The 17,600-nt window shown below is 44.7% G+C and overlaps 1 protein-coding gene across 3 annotated transcripts in view; it reads left to right on the forward strand.

Moving 5' to 3' along the window:
* Cramp1 (cramped chromatin regulator homolog 1) overlaps window positions 1-17,600 on the forward strand; it is a 49,786-nt gene that overhangs the window by 1,349 nt on the left and 30,837 nt on the right. For 2 of the 3 annotated variants that reach the window (XM_052194626.1, XM_052194624.1), the window contains exons 2-4: window positions 466-803; window positions 10,998-11,206; window positions 14,991-15,144. In XM_052194626.1, the coding sequence (XP_052050586.1) occupies window positions 467-803; window positions 10,998-11,206; window positions 14,991-15,144 (700 nt within the window). In that variant the 5' untranslated portion in view covers window position 466. The remainder of the gene's footprint in view (window positions 1-465; window positions 804-10,997; window positions 11,207-14,990; window positions 15,145-17,600) is intronic. The other variant, XM_052194625.1, reaches the window with a different exon arrangement.

A 17,600-nucleotide genomic window follows, 5' to 3' on the forward strand; every position in this document is an offset into this window, starting at 1 on the left:
CCAGCTTTGGAGGGAGCGGCAGGCAGTTTTGGCCCATGGAGCACTGGGGGCTCCGAGGGCAGCGCGTGCCGTTGCAATAGGCAGGTGCGCGGCTCGATCGCGCGCTGCTCGGGAGCAGAGAGGAGGCCAGGGGCCACGGGCGGTGCGGGGAGCGAGGCGGGCTCCAGCTGGGGGCCATGAGCTGCGGCTCCTCGGGGTAGGTGGCGGGACAGCGGGACCGGGACCTAAAGCGCAGAGGCCAGGTCATGCTGCCGTGCCTTCCGCGGCTCCGGGCTGCGTTGGTCTACCTGGGTAGGGGGCATCCCAGGGCGGGGCGGGGTCCCGGTCCGGTCGGGCTCAGCACTGTGCGGGCCCTCGGGCGGGCGGCGGGCGGCGCTGAAACAAACAACGGCCGCCATGTTGGGAGGCCGGCGGTAAACTTCTGCCCGCCGCCCGCCTCACCGCTCCTCGTCTCTCTCGCCGCAGGATGACAGTGAAGTTGGGCGACGCCGGCAGCGGGGAGGAAGGGCTCAAGAAGCTGGGCAAGCGGACGGCCGATGAGGAGTCGCTGGACGGAGAGGGGCCCGGCGGCGCGGACGCGGCGGACAGCAGCAGCACAAAGAGGGACGGGCAGACCCCTCGGGCCGCCGGAGCTCCCGCGCCACCCAGAGGGCTGCCTACCCCGTCCCCACCGCAGGGCAGCCCCCAGGACCAGCACCATTTCTTAAGGTCCAGCGTGCGACCACAGAGCAAGAGGCCCAGGAAGGACGCACCCTGTGCTGTGGGCAGTGGTGGTGCCAGCGGTTCCGGGCCGCGAGGGAAAGGTAGGCACCCTATCCCGTGGTGTCTGACAAGACCTCCCTGGGTGGCACTTGCAGGGGGGGGGCACGTGTCCCCTTTCACTCCTTAGAGGCTGTTGCTTTCCTCTTTATATTAATATACAGGGCAGTGACTGTCCTTTCTCTGAGCAAGAGAAATAGATTCCCAAAGGGTCTCTGACAGTTTTTTGCGGATGGCCATTTTAAATTATGCACAATAGTTCAAGTATAGGCAGAGAAAGTTTCTACTCTGTTTCCATACCTCAAGTAGTGGGAATGTAACAGAGGAACTGGCTGTTGTAATGCATGGGCTGGAGAGGCTGTTGATGGGATGGCAGAGGCTTGTTTTGGCTTATTGTCTTCTACCAAAGTGTTCCTGGCTTGAAAGTTTGAAGAAAAGAGAAATGGAACACTTAGAGTTTCAACTGAGGTATATTTGGTGACCCAGAAAGGATTTCCACTTGATGAAATCAGTGGTGACCTATCAGGGGCAGTCCACAGAACTGTCTGTGTTAAGACTGTAACTGCTTTCCTGAAGCCTCTTACCAAAGTAAAAAAAAAAAAAAAGTGCCATGTGGGTTCTTCACACACCTTTATCTCCCAGTCTGCTTTTGTCTGTTTCTATTTCAGCATCTTGGTTTTTACCTATGCAAGCAGTTTGGTCTTAACATTCTCTTCAGACCAAGCTTCCCCTCATCCCTGCCCCTCTTTTTTAAAGACAAAATCTGCTGGTAGCCCAGGCTGGCCTGGAATTCACTACAGCCTTTGGCTCATAGTTTTTCTGCCTCAGTTTCCTGAGGGCTAAGATTACTTGCCAAAACCAATATAGTTGACAGTTGGTTTATATAACACTTAAAAAAAAAACAAAAACAAAAAAGCAAACGGGACATCAATTTTTAGTGAGTTCTCTATACTTACAGCCAGGTGTGAAGACACCTTTAATCCAAGCACTTGGGAGGCAGAGGCAGGTAGATCGCTGTGAGTTTGAGGCCAGCCTGGTTTACATAGCAAGTTCTTGACCAGCCTGGGCTCCATTGTGATACTCTGTATTTAAAGACCAAAACCCAAAACATTTATTTATAGCAGCACTTGAACTATTATAGTTTATGTTTCATTTCTTTGGGAATATTGATTTAAATTACCAAGATGATCCTGGTAGTTTTTAAAAGAAAGATTTCAATAGCCAATAGAGAACCTGTACTGAGGGTCTGACACAGATGTGTCCATTACACTCACTTCTGCCTCATCCTTATTTGGAGGGCCTCATCCAGATTCATGGTGTCCCCAAAAGGATTCTGAAGTGAGTGTGCCAATTTAAAGATTTAAGTATGAGGCAACTTTGTTTCTAAAACTAAAAGTCACCTCACAAGTTTATTTGGTTCTTGATTATTTTGTAAAATCACTTTTTACTAGAGGACACTGGTGTGCTGGAGCTTCTTGGGCCAGTGCTAAGCTCTTTAACATCTACAGGGACTTTGGTGGTGGTGTTTCAGGAAGGCCTGCACCCGCACTCCTATCGATACTTCACTTACCAAGTCCTTTCCTGCTCAGTTCTCTCTGTTCATGCAGATTTGCTTTTCTGTCCAAAATGTACCCACTTGAGACAAAAGGAACAATAGCAATTGTTGGTGCCTCTAGAAGTTTGACTGCTGGGAAGAAATAGTTCCGAAAGCACTCCACCTTAGAAGTAACTGTGCTCATAGCAGGGATGCTAAAGCTGGTGTCCAGCGGGTTGGGAGCCAGAAGGTGATGAGAGAGGTTTGTTTTTGTTTGCACAGGTAGAAGAGGTTCCCGCTTAACTTCTCCCTTAGAGCATTGGTGCTTCTGCTCTGATTCTTGTCCACTATGTGGCTATAGTAAAGTAAGCTGTCCCAGTGCTTCTGGAGGGCAGTGAGAGTCTGTTCCTTCTGGCAGCTTCTTTGGCACTGCCTGCCTTCCTACTAAGTTCTCTCGGTGCTGCACAGATCATTCAGATACACTTCGCCATGCCCTGGACATCCCCAGGCTGGCTTTGGAGAACCTTGTCCTCAGTCATTAGTCACCCGTGTCCACAGTCAGGAGAGATCCGGTGTGACCACATGCTTATGCACAGTGTGTAGCCGACCCTCAGAAATGGCTCTCTGGAGGAACAGTTCTCTTACACACTGGAAATCTCCACTTTGGCTGGCCAGCGTAGGTCAGTAAGAAGTGAGGGATACCTGCATCTTCAGTTCTGACTTGGAAAAAACCATGATTTGCATATGTGAAGGAAGCTCACAGCTGAAGCAGTGACAGATTCTTTGCTAGTTGATTTCTGTCTTTTCAAGTTTCATTGTGATTGGGAGTTTGGAAAGATTGACTTATGGAGAAGAGGGAGCTCCTCCTTGTCTGTTTATCTGTAAAGCTCTGCTTTTTTTTTCTCTGAGGACAGAGAAGTAGATACTTTGACTTGAATAAAAATTTTTGTAGTATGATTCTACATATTTACTTATTTTAGTGATAAAGGGAGTGACAGTGTCTCCATGGCAGGCATTTTTTGTTTTTATAACTTTGTTCTTGAATGGCTGTAGAGACTAGTTTATTGTTTCCATGCTAAGCATACTTGAAGTAAAAAAAAAAAAAGAGATAGATCTGCTTATTCTTCCAGTCCTGCCACATGCTAGAGACACTCAAGGATGGATCCTTTTGTGACTGAAACCCAGAGTTACTGAGACTGTCCATAGAGCCTGAGTTAGGACTGAGGAGCCCCCCTGATGCTCTTCCTTAGTTGGCCAGTCCACAAGGTCAGAGGCAGGCAAATCTCTCTGAGTTGAAGGCCAGCCTGGTCTACAAAGCATGTTCTAGGGTAGCTGTGGGTACACAACAAAACCCTGACTGGGTTTGAAAAAAAAGACAAACATATGCAAAGACTCTTGTTTCCGGCCACACCTTTAGTAACATCCATTACAATAGAAGACAGCCTGAACATGTGATTGCTACTTCTGATAAAGACTCCACCTCTTTGTGATATGTCAGAAGGTAGCAGACCCCAAGGCAGAGAGGAAACTATCAAGACTCTAATTGTATATAATTTTGTTCTTGAGACTGGTGATCGCTCTAGTTCATACTAGCTTTGAATTCACAAGTGGTCTGCTGCAGCAGGCTGTTATATGCAAATATATTACTCAAAGGTTTATGATAAATTACAAAGTTCAAGGAAGTTGGTGAGTAGGAAAGGTAACACCAGATGCTAAGTTGAAAGCTCAGTATAGAACTCTAGCTGGCCTGGAACTCAGCTCCAGCCTCTGCCTACTGAGTCCTAGGATTAAAAGCATGCACCACTACACCTAGTTCAGTTCCTTTTAAGGCTGAAGTGAGTAGTTTACATAGTGTCTTCCTTGGTAGGTAAGACTGACCACCTTTTGCTAGTAAATAATGTCTTAATATCTTGATATTTGAAACCTTATTTTGGATTGGTCAGATATTATTTCAGATAGCAAAGTCATAAGTTGAAAATTGCTGTTGTTATATGTGGTATATGGAAATCTTTTGTTAGATTAGATAACAATGATCTTAGCACTAAAGAACAATGTAAAAACTACCTAGAACAGAAGATATTTCCAACAGTTTGTAGTTCTATGGAGATAAAAAGTATTGGCTATAGAAGACAGTGAGGAACCCCGTGGTATTCCACGAGGAGGTCCTATGTTTTTATAGGGAGAGTGGGATTTTAGTTGTGATTTATTTGTGGGATGGATGGAAGAATCTTTGAGGTATGACACTGAGCCTTACAGGTATGAGGACAGGAGACTCAGTGGAAGGAAGGGGTCTTGAGGGAGAAGAGTAGAGGCTCCAGTCACCTTCAGAGTATAAAGGAGGGCATTTTGGACTCTGATCACCCTGGAAGAGTCACAGAACAGTTGGTACGTACAGATGGCATCTTTGGGGACTAGTTGAATGACCAGAGTTGGAGGAGGGATCCTCATTAGTTTATTGAACACCTGCTATATTGATCAAGTAGCAACTTTGGATGTTAATGATGATGGCTGGGCCAGTGATAGGTGTTTGGGTTCATCCATTGGAATTGCAGTCCTTGAGTACTGGCTTGCTTCTGAAGAGTTTCTCCTATGTGACCTTGGTAGAAATGGTCTCTCTTAGTTATCTTTGGGACTCTACAAACAAAGCTGCTTGACCCAGCTTCTGATGTAAATGTCCTGTGCCAGCAGAGACACAGAATCTGAGGTTCCCTTCATGAACTCTTGCTTTTTGCTGTGCCTGTGTATCCTGTAAGCTGTGGTGGCTTTGTTGGGCCTTGAAGGTGTGTGCCATCCTTGAAATGTCCCTGTCCTAATATGCTGTAAACACAGGCCATAGGGATGCCTTTTGTGCAGTGATCAAGAGTGGACAAGCTTGGAGTTGGTTTACAAACACCTTCCTTAGGACAGGCTGAATGAACAGGAGGCTGGTAATCTCCAGGATAATCACTGCATCTCTTGACTTAGCTGGTTGCCTGCTAGTCTGGATTTAATGTACCTTGTTCCTAGAAGGAAGCTCACAAACCACAGCGAGAGTCAGACTGTCAAGACAGTGAGTTAATGTTCTTTTAAATTATGGCAGATTTTAATGGTATCCTCTGAAGTTACCACATGGTACTTGTTTGCTCTCTCCTTCTGCCTCCCTGCCAACCTTCCCGCCTCCCTTCCCTTCCTCTTCTTCTCCTTCCTCTATTCTCCCCACAACTTTCTCTCCCTCTCTCAGTGATTGAACCTAAGGTCTCACCAAAGAGCTACATCCACAAACCCAATCATGATGTTTGTAAAAAATGTATTTTTAAGAATTAGAAATCTTGGGGCTGGAGGAAATGGCTCAGTGATTAAGAGCACTGGCTCCTCTTCCAGAGGTCCTGAGTTCAATTCCCAGCAACTACATGGTGGCTCATAACCATCTGTAATGGCATCTGATGCCCTCTCTGGGGTGCCTGAAGAGAGTGACAGTGTACTCTCATACATAAAATGAATTCAGAAAGAAAGGGAGAGAGAGAGAGAGAGAGAGAGAGAGAGAGAGAGAGAGAGAGAGAGAGAGAGAGATAGAGATATGAGCCAGGTGGTTTGGGGAGGTGGTTAACATTTGCTTCCTTATCTTTCACAAACTGAGGGAAAGACTGCCAGGTCAAGTTTCAAGTTTTGTCCTTCCACAATCCTGATTTTTGTAGTCTTATGTATAATAAAAGCTGCTGTCATGTGATGTTTTGGCCAGGGAGGGTAGTAACTTGAGAGGAATAGTAACCCCATGTGTGGAGGTGGGCAGCAGCGTGGATAGGGAGAAGCCTGGATTTACAGTGTGAGAGTTGGGTCATTTGGTTTTCCCTGCCTGGTGACCTTGGGGTGTTCTACTTTTGTAGCTTAGTTTCCCCTCTTCTAAAATAGGTTTTGGATCTGGACTAGGTACTAGTGTTTTTTCTCTGAAACTTTTGAGCTCTACTTATTCTAAAGACAGAATTTTGTCATATACAGATGTATCTGTGTGGGTTTTGTTTTTTAGTTTGTTTTGTTTTTTGGTTTTTTGGGGTTTTTTTGTTTGTTTGTTTTTTGGTTTTTGGTGTTTTTTTTTTTTTTTGGTGTTTTGGATTTGGTTTTTTTTTTTTTTTTTTTTTTTTTTTTCTGAGCCAGGGTTTCTCTGTATAGCCCTGGCTGTCCTGGAACTCACTCTGTAGACCAGACTGGCCTTGAACTCAGAAATTCGCCTGCCTCTGCTCCTCAGAGTGCTGGGATTACAGGCGTGTGCCACCACTGCCCAGCGTATCTGTGTGTTTTAAAGTTGAAGTCATGTTCTGTTCCTCCCAGGCTTGCTGTGTACTGTGCAGCCATGTAGCAGTGAGGAGCTACTGTGTTTTCTCAGCATTCCTGGTTGATAGCCACAATTACCTTTGTCCTCTTCAGGTGATGTCAGAGCAACGGGGAAGGAAACCATGGTCATAATTGATGCTATTATAGGGATGCTATTACAGGGATGGCAAGCTGTATGAATAGAGAGCAAAATGTTGGAATTGGTAGGGCACAGCTGACCTGGCAGCAATAAGGTATCTGGTAGATTGAGGTACTGATGTTGGCCAGAGACGGTAATGGGTTTGGTAAGAGGCTCTCTAGATCCTGAGGTATGCTTTTGTGGAGACTAAGGCATAGAAGGCAAAGACTATGCCAGTGCTCAGTGTCAGCCTCTGTCTGCCTCCACTGCTCCTGGGCTGTCACTGAGCTTCTATTGTGTACACCTTGGTGCCAGGCTTAAGTTGGGAGAACAGGAACCTGTCCTTGCTTTTAGGGAGCTCTCCACTAGGGAGTTTGTTTGTGTATACTATCAAGTCCCTTCAAGTTTCAGATGTGCTGACTTTTATCATACATACCGTTAGCAAAGCCTTCTGTGGTTGGAGCCTTGGCCCCTGCACCCTGGGGAAGCGTTCAGTCCTACCGGTATTCCCTGAAGTCATGTCATTGTCTTTTTAGCTTTTGCTTCAGCTGCTTTCCTGATCACCTTGATCATTTTCTGTTTTCCTGACTGGTTTTCCAGACTGAACTTTCTGGGCTGTTGTCATTAGTCTGCCAGGGTTCCTGGTTCTGCCTCCTATATTTATTTTGTTTGCACCTGAAATTTTGGAGGGAGTCTAGGTATCAGTGTTCTTTGGCCAAAGCTTTTCAGTTCTAGGATGCTACATAGTAAATGCTAGGAATGGTTGCATGGAGTAATTTACTTTTGTACTTGAATGTCCAGATTGCCTTACTTCTGAAATAACAGAAGGAGGGGCCCGGCATCTCAGCGCAAATGGCAGGCCCTTGGACAGTGGTTGCTGCTCTGAGGAGTCTCTTGCTGCCTCAGCCCTTCTCTCTGAGAAGGTAACTTTGTGCCTAGGATTAGGATTTGGGCTACTCTGTCCCAAAGGTTCCTTCTCACTTGGATTGGCATTAATTCAGTTCTCCTTTACACGTCACTCTCCTTGTCCAGGTCACAGTGAGACAATGAAATCTCATGACATTTGTCAGACACTTGGCTTCTGGAATTTAGAGGCTGTGTCTACTTTTGAGCATGCTAGCACCAGCATGGACTAACAGGAGTTAACCTGAGTGGTCACAGAAGGGCCGACTGGCTGGCATGCTGTTACTGGGGAGAAAAGAGCTTGTGTTTCTTGGGAAACTAGAAGTAGCTCTGAAGTCCTCCATTGTGGGTACAGAAGTGGATAGCCAACACTTCTTAAACAGCAGAGTGTGAAGAACTGTGAGTTCCTGGGAACCAGACTTTCTGTTGTTTGAGAAATGTTTCAACTTGTGATTTGATTTTGAGTTTTCCACAGAAGCACCTCCTGTCTCCTAGAAGTGCTTTCACAGCCTGCCTGCTGCAAATGCCTAAGAAGCCCCACATGTATTGTGTTGTGTTGCAGGAATAGTCTAGAGGTTTGTGCAGCCCTTCCTTGGCCTGCTCTGTAGCCCAGGAACCTGAGTAGCATTGCTGGGTAGATGCAGACTACAGTCTATTTTCACTTTGTTTCTGTGTTCAGAGCAGTAAATACTGAGTAGCAAATACGACACTGACTGGCCTAGCAATTTCCATACAGAGAAAAATGTTTTGGACTATCTAGGATGGTAACCATGAGCCATGTGAGGTCTTTAACTGTTGGAAATTTGGCTAGTAAGTTTGAGAAACCTGCTTTTCCTAGTGTATGGTTTGTTAATTATGTTATGTTTATTTTGTGAGGCAGGGTCACTATACAACCCTTGGCTAGCCTGGAACTCACCTACATAAACCAGGCAGGCCTCAAACTCATAGAGATCTACCTGCCTTCTGAGTGCTGGGATTAAAGGTGTGTGCCACCATGTTTTTATTCTTAGCTAATACTTAAATAGCCTTATATGGTTCTTGTTTGATAATCGGACAGTTTGCTCTGTTAAGCCATCCACTTCTCTAAGTCTCATAGTGCTGCTGACTCTTGAAGTTAATCCACATATATCTAAATGACAGACTAGAGCCCATTTGATGTAGCTGGCTAGCTAAAATGTTTTCCATGTGTGTGAATGTGCAGTTTTCTGATTTCTGAATGTGAGTTATTTCCAAATATTCAAATATGACTGTTGTTTGATTCACGATGAGGTTGCTTCCTAATAAACTCACAATAGGGTGGAGACTATGCTAAGCTGAGCATCTACTTAATAAACCAAATATGTGGCTAGAGAGGTGACTTAGCAGTTAAGAACTCATACAGTTTATTTAGAGAACCTGAATTCAGTCCCTGCACCTATACCAGGCAGCTCTCAACCACCTGTAAGTCCAGCTCCATGGAATTTGGTACCTCTTCCAGCCCCCATGGGCATCTGATACATTCTCATACTCATAGATCCATAGACAGACTCAACATGAACACCCAGAATTAAAAGAATATAAAAATTAAAAGAACATTATAAAAGGCTATCTAAGCTGAGCTATACAGTACCATAAAGAAGGATCTATTTCTCCTCTTGATCTTGTTGCTGCCTAACTATAGCAGCTTGATGCCATCTCCCAGCATGGAGAGAATATCATATGGGATATTGAGAGGCTGAGGAAAGACTGAGATCCCAAGGATGCTCTCACATCTTACCATCACCATCAGTCACTAGATGGAGTGACACAGACTACAGCACGTAACTAGGGCAGACAAAGCTGCTGCAGGGACAGGCTGTCTCCACCTCCTCTGCTTGCAGCCCTTACGCATGCTGTAATGCAGATAGCCAGAGAGAGGCTTCTCAGATGTTTGTGGATTCATAGGCTTCTAAGTTTTCATTTTTTCCATCTTTCACACTCTTCTATGAAGCTGCTTCTTTGAAACCTCTGCAGTAAAGGGAGACACTAGGGGATGAGTATCCCTGAGGCATCCGGGAAGAGCCACCTTACTAGGCTGACCAGGAGCTGAATCTCAGCTGGAAAGGCCTACAGCGTCTCTTTAGGAAACCATTTTCACAGTTTTCTGGTCCATATATGGTACAAAGGCCATTTAGTACTAGGGAGACTGAAGCAGGGGGATGCCATGAGTTCAAAGCAAGCCTGAGCTATAAAATATGACTCTGACAAAAAACAAAAACAAAAAATTCTGTTGTATTGTATTTGCTTTTTGAAGAATTTTTACTTTTGTGATCTGTCTGCCTCATAGGATTGTTCCAGGCTTGGAAACTGTCTTGGCATTCTGTGGTTCTGCAATCTTACAAAAGGAAACTACAGGTTAATGTAAGAGTGCTGTGAGTTCCTGTTCAACACAGCAAAGAGAAACTCAACTGGCAGAGCACTAGGCTAGGGCCTAAATTTCCTAATCTCTGGCTTTATTTTTGTCTCTAGGGCCCCTTACATTTTATTGTGCTACCCTGTTGGCAAAGGATTTGGAAAGATGTTGCTAAAAATCAGGGACTGAGATGGGCAGTGGTGGTGCATGCCTTTAATCCCAGCACTTGGGAGGCAGAGGCAGGCAGATTTCTGAGTTTGAGGCCAGCCTGGTCTACAGAAATACAGAGTGAGTTCCAGGACAGCCAGGGCTGCACAGAGAAACCCTGTCTCGAAAAACCAAAAAAAAAAAAAAAAAAAAAAAAAAAAAAAAAAAACCAGGGACTGATGCTCCAGAACTTTTAAGGGTGTAGTATTTTAGGATCCCAGAGATAATGTTGAAGCAGATGAAAGATAAGGGAAGGGTTTTAGGTATGGAGATAAGCTCAGTGGTAGTGTTCACCTACTATATCAAGGCCCTGGTTTATATTTCTATTACTGGAGAGGAACAAAAAGAGAGAAGGGATCTTCAGACTATGTAGCACTTTAAGCATTAAATGGTCTATATTCTGAAATACCAACACTATTTATGTAGATTGTCACTTGAAGTTCAGTTGATTCAAAAATGTGGTAAGAGTATTTCAAACTAAAAGACACATTTGAGCAAGAATCAGCATGAAATGTGATTTGTGGCTTTGATCAACAGGCAGGGATTAGACTCTGAGTATGGACAAAATACCAGATTCACCGTGTTGTTAAAACAATCCACACAGGTTCTCTCCTCACTGTACAAACATTTTAGAAACATTTGTTAAGCTCTGGCCTCTGATCAGGACCCAGTGGCTTTTGAGTGCTGCGTCCTGCATCACCTGTTGCAGAGTTGGAACTGGTGTGGCAGTGAGCCCTTGGTGCCCTTCTGTCCTCCCTGCTCCTGTCGCTTAGCTTTCTGAATATGTTATTGTACAGTCCTTTCTCTCCAAGGAAGTGACGGTGGCACATCATCTTCTGGAAACGTGTCTGGGGTTACTCCTGCCACCCCTGCAGGAGGCTCTCGCTCCTCCTCCCGGAACATAGGATCTTCAGGGCCTGAGAAGGAAGAAGGAAAGAAGGTCCGAAGGCAGTGGGAGTCGTGGAGCACGGAGGACAAGAACACCTTCTTCGAGGGACTGTATGAGGTGAGTTGTGTCTACACCTGTGAGTCAGGACCCCAATGGTCTTCCTCCTGAGCTCTCACTGTTTACTCTTTGTTGCATTGCTGTGAAGTGGGCACATTCTATCAAGGATCTCAGGGCAGTTGTCATCTCCTTCCTGGGGCTTTTAGCATGCGTGATCTTTCCCAAGGCTCTCAATTATGTTTCGTGCTTATTTCTTGCTAAGTTGATTACAAGCTGTGTTGGAAGAGGCTTTCTTGTGTAGACCATCCTTTGCCATCTTCTCCAGTTGAGCTGGCCTTGTTTCCTTTCCTACCAACCAGGCATATGTTTTTTGTTGTTGTTTTGTTTTGTTTTGTTTTGCTTTTTTGGTTTTTTGGATTTGGTTTTTTTGAGGCAGGGTTTCTCTGTATAGCCCTGGCTGTCCTGGAACTCACTCTGTAGACCAGGCTGTCCTTGAACTCAGAAATTTGCCTGCCTCTGCCTCCCAGAGTGCTGGGATTACAGCGTGCGCCACCACCACCCGGCCAGGCATGTGTTTGTAGATCTCCTAAATCCTTGATTAGTAGTAATATATTAATGCTTTTTGTGATTTGATACACAGATAGGGAGAGAGGAAAAGAGAGTTGTTGTAGTTTGGTTGCTGTTGCTCTAATAAACATCATGATCAAAAACAACTTGGGGTGAAAAGAGTTTATTTCATCTTACAATTGCCAGGTCACAAACTATCACTGAGGCTTTGAAGCCAGGACAGGAACTTAGGCAGAAACCATGGAGGAATGCTACTTACAGGCTTATTTCCCATGGCTTGCTCAGCTAACTTTCTTTTTATATAGCTCAGGATGGTATGCTTGGGTGGCACTGCCCATGGTAGGCTGGGCCCTTCCATGTCAGTCATTTCTCAAGAAAATGCCCCACAGACAAGGCCACAGGCCAATGCAGTGGTCCCTCTTCTCAGATGACTGGAGTTAAGGTCAAGCTGACAAAAGATAACCAGTGGAAGAGTGGGGATTCATACCTCATGGGGTCTGATTGAAAGACCCTGGTGAGGCCTTGGCGCCTGTTTGACCAATGTTGGGTGGGTTTGGGCAGATGAAAGCTCCAGCAGAGGCATTAATGGTAGCTAAGCATTCTGCTTGCCATTCTCTGCTCTAAGAATTGTTTCTGTAATATTTATCAATCTATTTGTGAGTGTACCCATGTATGCACACACAGGCACATGTAAATATGCATAAGGATGATGGTAATAAAACCTTTATGCATACTAGGCTTGGTGTTTCCCCACTAAAGAGATTTACACTCGCTCACAGAACCTAGTCTGACTTTTTTTACCACCATTGGAAACCCAGCTCTCAGCAACACTCCTGGCCCAGACAGTGCAGACAGCTGACCAGATGTAGAGACTCTGCATCTGTTGTCCCAGGTCTCACTCTGTCTCTTCTTTCTTGCTTAAGATACCCACATCTCCAGCTCTACCAAGCACAATTTTGGGCCTGAACTCAGATTGTTTTTTTTCAGGTGATGGCCTCTCTAGACCTCACCCTGTGCTAGAAGTAAGTTCTAGTCCCACTGTTAGAGGAGAGCAAAGGTGGCCAGGTGGATGTGCCCTGGATAGGCAGCACCTTAGACCTTGGCTGAGGCCTTTCTCTTGGTTTCAGTGGTGTTTCTATATAACATAAAACTTAAAGCCAGGCAGTGGTGACACATGCCTTTAATCTCAGCACTTGGAAGTCAGAGGCAGGCGGATTTTTGAGTTAGAGGCCAACCTGGTCTAGAGTGAGTTCCAGGACAGCCAGGGCTACACAGAGAAACCTTGTCTCAAAAAACCAAAAACAAACAAACAGAACAAAAAAGAACTTACAACTGTGTTTCCATTTTATTTGCTTTCCACTTCTATAATTTTTTTTTAAATCACTATCTTTTAGTCATACTATCTTAATTCACTACATTGAGAACTGCTGTGCAAGCCTTGTCCCTGACAAGTATCTCAGAGTGCCTTCCCTACCCATCTCCTGCATATGCATAGGCATCAGGGATATCTCTGGCTTTTGGCTGTGTAAATACTGTGAGTTTTTTCAGCATTTAGATGTTGAGCTTTTCCTCCCAGTTTTGCCCCACTTTTGTTGTTCTTGACCCACTTATCATGTCTGTAACATAGTTTAGAACACCAGTGTTTGACTGTAGGGCACATACATCCCACAGACTGCATAGAATACAGGTTAAGGGGTCCTAAATGAGGCAGTCAGATCTCACAGCAGGGAGCTTGTCTATATCTGCTTCTGTTCAAGTTAAGAGGTGCTGAGGAGTGGCTGCCCAGCCTGACATAGAAACAAAGGTCCAGCTGTATCTTTCCATGATTAGCTATTGTGGTTTTCTTTTTTATGAGACTTGGTCTCAGTCTGTTGCTAGGCTGACCTCTGTCTCTGCATCCACCTGGCTTAACCTTGAGTTTCTGCTTCCTGTTAAGTGTTTTAAAACAGTGAATAAGTTTTAAATTAAAATCATTTAACTTTTCATTTTGAAACAATTTCAGACTTTAAAAATGTTATAAGGGGGCCAGTGAAGTGGCTTAGTAGGTAGAGATTTTTGTCATCAGCCTGACCTGGACTTCCAGGACCCACATAGCAGAAGAAGACCAAGGATCACAAGTCATATCTGATCTTCACATTTGTACTGTGGTACATTCACTCATATGCGCTCATATACATACACACATACAAAAAAAAAAATTCCCTGGCAGTGATAGGTCTGGACCACTGTTTTCAGGTAGTACTTTCCAGGCCATTCTGACTATTGAGACAGCAAATAGCACCTTTTCCACCATTCTTTCTTACATTAGTTTAAACAGTCTGGCTGCTGCTTAACTGGCATGGCAGTCACTGTGGAATTTGTCTAGTGACTGTCTTGTTTCCATTGCTCTATGTCTGAGGATCATAGATTCCTCTTAGAGAAGAGTGTTTCCTCCTCAGCCTAGTGTTTTGTCACTCGTGTTATGTACATGTGGACGCACGTAGGCTCCTTTATCATGTGGGCATAATATGGATACAAATTGAAACCAGTTTGTATAAGGTCTCATTTTTGGGAACTCCAAGTATTCCATGCTTATCTGGAATTGGCCATTTTTGTAGAACATTGAACTTCTTTATGAAAATAAATAGGTGTGGTGTAACATGCCTTTAATCCCAGCATGGGATGCCAGTCTGGTTTACAGAGTGAGTTTCAGGACAGCCAGGGCTACACAAGAAGCCCTGTCTAGAAAAACTATGAATAAATGAAAGAAGTTATATTTGGGTTCTAGAGTGCTATTGGCACAGAGTGCTTTCAGTACTTTTAATTAGCTCTCTTTTTTGAGACCACCGAACAGCTGGCTCTCTATATCATCAACACAGGAACACACGTTCCATCCTCAAATTCCAACTGCATCCAGATTTTGCAGGTGGTCTTCTAGGAAGTGTCGGTCCTTAGATATGGTCAGAATGCTTCTGTTTGGTTCTATTCCCAAGGGTGTGTATGTGCTTCTTCTCTTTAATAAAGAAGGTAGTTTTAAAGAGTGACCCTTCTTTTACTGTAAGATGGTTTGTGGTGGCAGCCTGAGCTCTCTTCCATGGAATCCTCCTGTACGTCTCCCTTATGGTCCTCTAAGGACCACCCATAACTGTTTGTTCCAATAAGTTTCATGCTTTTCTACTTTGAAACTTAGTATGTTTTATGTCGTGTAAAGCTGGTCCCTTTTTGACGATGCTTACATTATACCAAAACCTTGTTTTATTTTAACTGCTACGCTTTTATTGTGGACTTTGTTTTCTAGCATGGAAAAGACTTTGAAGCCATTCAGAACAACATTGCTCTAAAGTACAAGAAGAAGGGCAAGCCTGCAAGCATGGTGAAGAACAAGGAGCAGGTCCGGCATTTCTACTACCGCACATGGCACAAGATTACCAAATACATTGACTTTGACAATGGTGAGTGTTACGTAGACCCTAGAAGACCACCAGGCAAAGTTGGTTCTTTTCAGACAAACACCCATTGCCCACTCTCTGTGACCCCCATAATCACTTGTCTGCTTACTGTGGGATTTGCATCCTAGTGTTTTGGTTGGGGGAATGTCCAGAACCTATTGGTTAAATTTAATTGTGAGGAAGCTGCCCCAACTGTGTAAGGAACCCTATTGCTGTTTGAGCTGTGCTTTCTGTGTTTCAGTGTCTTTGAGTGAATTTATGTTGGGTGACAGACATTTCCTGGGAAGCACAACACACAGACATCTACTTGCACTAGAGAGGGAGGGAGCCCATGACAGACCAGATCAAAGCAGTAATACCACCAAACTCCAGTTTGGTGGGCCAATGTGGTTTTAGAGGGCTACTTACAGGAATTTGAGTGAAGGGTTATGTACAGTAGCAGAAATGACTCAAAGTTTTGTCACCTAAGCCCACTCAGCAGGTGTAACAGGCTCACCAGAACAGGAATTCTAGTGAACACTGAATGTCCTGCAGTCAGATCAACAGACTGGAAACTGTTCTTCCTGGCTCTGTGGTCTCTGCTTCTTGTAGGCAGTTGGGCTTTACTGAGAGATTTCTTTACAGTTCGACTTGTCTGAGAGTAACTCTTACTCTGTACTGCTCACTTACATACTCTTGCAGAGGGAATCTGGCCTAGGAAATCTGGTAGGTTTCAGGTACTTACTAGAGCTATTTTGAGTTGTTTACTTCCTTTCCTAATGGAGCGTCCCTGCAGGAAGTATTTTACCTCCCCCTAGGACATCCTATTGAAAACAAGCTGTCCTAGACTGTCTGGTTGTCCACTTTCTTTTGACATTCCATCTCTCAAAGTTACCCAACAAGGTAGAGGAAGATTTTTACTTGGGAGAAAACTGCCTCATAGCAGAAGGTTCTGGGTCCCCTTATGAGTTTGGGCACTGAGCTAAACAGAACTCTGGGTACACAAGAAAGTCTGAATTCTGCTGGTGTGCTGGGGGTAGATGCTGGCTCTGCCAGTATTTGAGTCATCTGTGTTATAGTCAGGATTTACACAGTCCAGTTCATCTTCAGAGAGGTGACTAGAGAGGTGACTTAGTCTAGTTTCTGGCTAAAAGCACCCTTGGCTGGCCACTTTCTCAGTGATAGTACCTCTTCAACCCATAATCTAATTGACTGTCCTTCCCTGTAAACCCAGCTACCTCCCCCTTCCATGTTTCTGGATTCTCTCCACTTATTTTGTCCCAGCTTGCTCCATCCTGCCTTGCATTTCTGCAGTTTCTATAGTGGGCTTGTTCTGCAGATTCTTTCTTCTAATACTCTGAATTTTCTAGGTAGTGAAGTTTCTGACATAAGAATCACTGGCATATGGCTGTGGCCACATCGCTCCTTCTTCTGACCCTGTGCCTTCATGGTGGCCTTTGGTACACCTGATCTTCACCTTTCTTGTGGGGTTCTCTTTGTGGGGTCATGCTATTTTGGCCATCCATGATATGCATCATGATACTGTAGTTTTAAAAGAGATGCCTCATCCTCCCCAACCCCTTACAGAAGAACAGAGCTCTGTGGGATCACACACCCTTCCCCCTCTTGTCTATTTCTGGAGACCCCTGGGACTGAGATTGTCAGTCCCCACAGCTTGGGGGTGGGGAATGTCGTTATCTCTGGGTACCATAATTTATATGATCATCAACATAAAATCTTTCTTCAGACTTGAGGTCAGCCCCTTCTTGTGTTTTCATTGTTACCACCACTGCTGTGTGCCCCATCACTGATTTGTTTACATATATCAGCCCTACTCCAGTCCCTGAGATCAGAGGCTGTGCTCATCTACATCACAGTATAGTGAAATGTCTGTGCCTTCAAGATGTACTGCTTTGGCATTTTGCCTTTTCTTGTTGGAGCTCATTGTAAGTTCTGAAGGTCATTGCAAGGCTTTGTGTGAAGGTCCACTCCAGCTGGTCTTGAGAAGTCTCCCTTGATGAGAAGATGATTTGTGACTTAGGATTTAAAGATTGTGGATCAGGTTATGTCTAGTGTGATGATTGAGTTATCCCACTTGTTCATCAAGCTCTACCTTCAGGCATCATGGATGGTACAAACCCAGGTGCTGTCCATTCCCTGAGACTTACATGTTCATTCCAGGGTCTGCTAAGTCTGAGACTTTTTTCATGGATCAGTATTGCAAAGCATACATTAAAGCAATGTTTCTTTTCTGTTCCTTTCTCTGCAGAAGCACTTCCTGACCCCATGTCCTTCAGAGTCCTGGTAGCACCATTTCTTTTAGCTCTATCCCATGGGGTGAGAGATAGAGGCTTCAGCACATTATAGGATCACACCTAACTGTATTCTTTTGCTCCCCCATGTGGCCACCCAATTTCCCTCTTGTCATTCTCTGTCCTGCAGACTACTCAATCACCACACCTTTAAATTGTGGCTCTGGC

Source organism: Apodemus sylvaticus, chromosome 10 (assembly GCF_947179515.1).
Source record: "Apodemus sylvaticus chromosome 10, mApoSyl1.1, whole genome shotgun sequence".
In the NCBI taxonomy this organism is placed as follows: Eukaryota; Metazoa; Chordata; class Mammalia; order Rodentia; family Muridae; genus Apodemus; species Apodemus sylvaticus.